Source organism: Malurus melanocephalus, unplaced genomic scaffold (assembly GCF_030028575.1).
Source record: "Malurus melanocephalus ecotype Western Australia unplaced genomic scaffold, MMel_1.1 scaffold_1475, whole genome shotgun sequence".
Lineage (NCBI taxonomy): Eukaryota > Metazoa > Chordata > Aves > Passeriformes > Maluridae > Malurus > Malurus melanocephalus.
In genome coordinates, this window is record NW_026624707.1 from 1 (window position 1) to 4,290 (window position 4,290).

The 4,290-nt window shown below is 46.4% G+C and overlaps 1 protein-coding gene across 1 annotated transcript in view; it reads left to right on the top strand.

Moving 5' to 3' along the window:
• Window positions 1-108: 108 nt before the first annotated feature.
• The window catches only part of LOC130587035 (F-box only protein 16-like), a 22,232-nt gene continuing 18,050 nt past the window's right edge, over window positions 109-4,290 (top strand). Inside the window, exon 1 of the mRNA XM_057387992.1 lies at window positions 109-230. Within this exon, the coding sequence (XP_057243975.1) occupies window positions 135-230 (96 nt within the window). The 5' untranslated portion in view covers window positions 109-134. The remainder of the gene's footprint in view (window positions 231-4,290) is intronic.

Sequence of the window (4,290 nt, forward strand, 5' to 3'; positions counted from 1 at the left end):
TATTTTATTTATTTATTAATTACTCAAATAATTTTAATTTTTTTTCTCCATTAAAATAAAAAAAACAGCATCAGAATAAAACCCATTTTTGCTTTATTTTGTAGTTTTGTGGAGGATCCGCCCCTTCGGTGTCGATGGCGTTCGCGCCCCCCAAAAATCCCGAGGGATCCGCGCTGAGGGTGAGGCTGAGCACGTGGACACCCCTGAACCAGCGGGACATCAACAGACAGGTGGGGAAATTTGGGAAAATTGGGGAAATTTGGGAAATTTGGGAAAATTCAGGAAAATTTGGGGTAATGGACACCCCTGAACCAGCGGAGCATCAACAGAGAGGTGGGAAATTTGGGAAAATTTGGGAAATTCGGGAAAATTCGGGGTGGTGGACACCCCGGAAACAGCGGGACATCAACAGACAGGTGGGGTATTCGGGAAATTTGGGAAAATTTGGGAAATTTGGGGAAATTCAGGAAAATTTGGGGTAATGGACACCCCAGAACCACCGGAACATCAACAAGAAGGTGGGGAAATTCAGGGAAATTCGGGGAAATTTGGGAAAATTTGGGAAATTTGGGGAAATTGGGGGGAAATTTGGGGAAATTCGGGGAAGTTTGGGGAAATTCGGGACCCCTGAACCAATGGAACATCAACCAGCAGGTAGGGAAATTTGGGAAAATCGGGAAATTTGGGGAAAATTGGGGAAATTTGGTGGAATTTGGGGTTCTGGACACCCCGGAACCAGCGGGACATCAACAGACAGGTGGGGACAGAAAAATGGGGAAATTTGGGGAAATTTGGGAAATTTGGTGAAATTCGGGATTCTGGACACCCCGGAACCAACGGAGCATCAACAGACAGGTGGAGATCCCAAAAAATGGGGAAATTTGGGGAAATTTGGGGAAATATGGGAAATTTGGGACCCCTGAACCAGCGGGACATCAATGAGCAGGTGGGGAACCCAAAAATGGGGAAAAAAAGGGGAAATTTGGGATTGTGGACACCCCGGAACCAGAGGGACATCAACAGACAGGTGGCAAATTTGGGAAATTTGGGGAAATTGGGAAAATTTGGGGAAATTCGGGATTGTGGACACCCCGGAACCAACGGGACATCAACAGACAGGTGGGGAATTTGGGAAATTTGGGGGAATTCGGGGAAATTTGGAGAAAATTCGGGATTGCGGACACCCCTGAACCAGATGAGCACCAACAGACAGGTAGAGATCCCAAAAAATGGGGAAATTTGGGGAAATTTGGGATTGTGGACACCCCGGAACCAGAGGGACATCAATGAGCATGTGGGGACCCCAAAAATGGGGAAATTCGGGAAAATTCAGGAAAATTTGGGATTGTGAACACCCCTGAACCAGAGGAGCATCAACGAGAAGGTGGGGAATTTAGGAAAAAATGGGGAAATTTGGGGAAATTTGGGAATATTTGGGGAAATTTGGGGAAATTTGGGGTAATGGACACCCCGGAACCAGAGGAGCATCAACAGACAGGTGGGGACACAAAAATGGGGAAAAAATGGGGAAATTCGGGGAAATTTGGGGAAATTCGGGGAAATTTGGGGGAAATTTGGCAAATTTGGGATTGTGGACACCCCGGAACCAACCGGACATCAACAGACAGGTGGGGAATTTGGGAAAATTTGGGGAAATTTGGGGAAAATTTGGGGAAATTTGGGAAAATTTGGGAAAATTTGGGATTGTGGACACCCCTGAACCAGCGGAGCATCAACGAGAAGGTGGGGACCCCAAAAGCGGGGAAAATTCTGAGAAATTTTGGGAAATTTGGGGTCCCTGAACCACCGAACCATGGTGGGTACCCCAAAAATGGGGAAATTCAGGAAAATTCTGGAAATTTGGGGAAATCTGGGGAAATTCGGGGAAAATTCGGGACCCCTGAACCAGTGGAACATCAATGAGAAGGTGGGGATCCCAAAAACAGGGAAATTCGGGGAAAATTGGGAAAATTTGGGGAAATTTGGAAAAATTCGGAGTCTCTGAACTACTGGAACATCAACAAGCAGGTGGGGAACCCAAAAATGGGGAAATTCGGGAAATTCAGGGAACTTTGGGACCCCTGAACCACCAGAACATCAATGAGCAGGTGGGGAAATTTGAGAAATTTGGGGAAATTTGGGAAATTTGCGATTGTGGACACCCCTGAACCAGAGGAACATCAATGAGCAGGTGGGGAACCCAAAAATGGGGAAATTTGGGGAAATTTGGGATTGTGGACACCCTGGAACCAACGGGACATCAATGAGAAGGTGGGGATCCCAAAAAATGGGGAAAAATGGGGAAATTAGGGGAAATTTGGGATTGTGGACACCCTGAACCAGAGGGGCATCAACAGACAGGTGGGGAATTCGGGGAAATTTGGGAAATTTGGGGAAATTTGGGGTCTCTGAACCATAGGAAAATCAACCGGCAGGAGGGGACCCCAAAAACGGGGAAATTCGGGAAATTCAGGGAAATTCGGGAAAATTTGGGATCGTGGACACCCCAGAACCAGCGGAACATCAACAAGAAGGTGGGAAATTTGGGGAAATTTGGGGAAATTTGGGGAAATTTGGGGAAATTTAGGATTGTGGACACCCCGGAACCAGCGGGACATCAACGAGCTGGTGGGGACACAAAAAATGGGGAAATTTGGGGAAATTTGAGAAAATTTGGGGAAGTTCGGGAAAATTCGGGGTGGTGAACACCCCAGAACCAACGGGACATCAACAGACAGGTGGGGACCCCAAAAATGGGGAAAAACGGGGAAATTTGGGATTGTGGACACCCCGGAACCAACGGGACATCAATGAGCAGGTGGGGACACACAAATGGGGAAAAACGGGGAAATTTGGGAAAATTTGGGGAATTTGGGGAAATTTGGGGAAATTTGGGTAATTTGGGACCCCCGAACCACCAGAACATCAATGAGAAGGTGGGAAATCTGGGGAAATTTGGGGAAATTTGGAGAAATTTGGGGAAATTTCGGGAAATTTGGGGAAATTTGGGGAAATCCGGGGAAATTTGGGAAAATCCGGGGAAATTCAGGGAAATTCAGGGAAATTCGGGGAAATTTGGGGAAATTCGGAGAAATTTGGGGAAATTTGGGAAATTTGAGATTGTGGACATCCCTGAACCAACGGGACATCAACAGACAGGTGGGGAAATCTGGGAAAATTCGGGGAAATTTGGGGAAATTCGGGAAATCTGGGGCCCCTGAACCACCGGAACATCAACCAACAGGTGGGGATCCCAGAAACGTGGAAATTTGGGGAAATTTGAGGAAATTTGAGGAAATTTGGGGAAATTTGGGATTGTGGACACCCCTGAACCAGCGGAACATCAACCGGCAGGTGGGGACCCCAAAAATGGGGAAATTCGGGGAAATTTGGGGAAATTCAGGGAAATTTGGGGAAATTTGGGGAGAATTGGGGAAATTTGGGATTGTAGACACCCCTGAACCAATGGGACATCAACGAGAAGGTGGGGAATTTGGGGAAATTTGGGAAAACTGGGAAAATTCGTAGTCCCTGAACAACCGGATCATCAACGAGCAGGTGGGTACCCCAAAAACGGGGAAATTTGGGGAAATTCAGGGAAATTTGGGGAAATTTGGGGAAATTCGGGACCCCTGAACCACCAGAATATCAACGAGCAGGTGGGGACCCCAAAAATGGGGAAATTCGGGGTCCTCGGGCTCAGGAAGGACTCATGGAGATCACCCGACCCCGCCCCTCGAGGCAAAGACAGCGCAAGGGTTGATCGCATCAGGATCGATTGATTGATTGATTGATTGATTGATTGATTGATTGCCTCGGGATCAATTGATTGATTTCCTCAGGATCGATTGATTGATTGCCTCAGAATCGATTGATTGATTGATTGATTACCTCAGATTGATTGATTGATTGCCTCTGGATCGATCGATTGCTTCAAGATCAATTGATTGATTGCCTCAGAATTGATTGATTGATTGATTGATTGATTTCCTCAGGATTGATTGATTGATTGATTGCCTCAGGATTGATCAATTGATTACCTCAGGACTGATCGATTGATTTCCCCAGGATCGATTGATTCATTGCCTCAGGATCAATCGATTCCCTCAGGATCGATTGATTGATTGATTGCCTCAGGATCGATTGATTGATTGATTGATTGCCTCAGGATCGATCGATTGATTGCCTCAGGATTGATCGATTGATTGCCTCAGGATTGATTGATTGATTGATTGATTGATTGATTGATTGTCTCGGATCGATCGATTGATTGCCTCAGGATCGATCGAT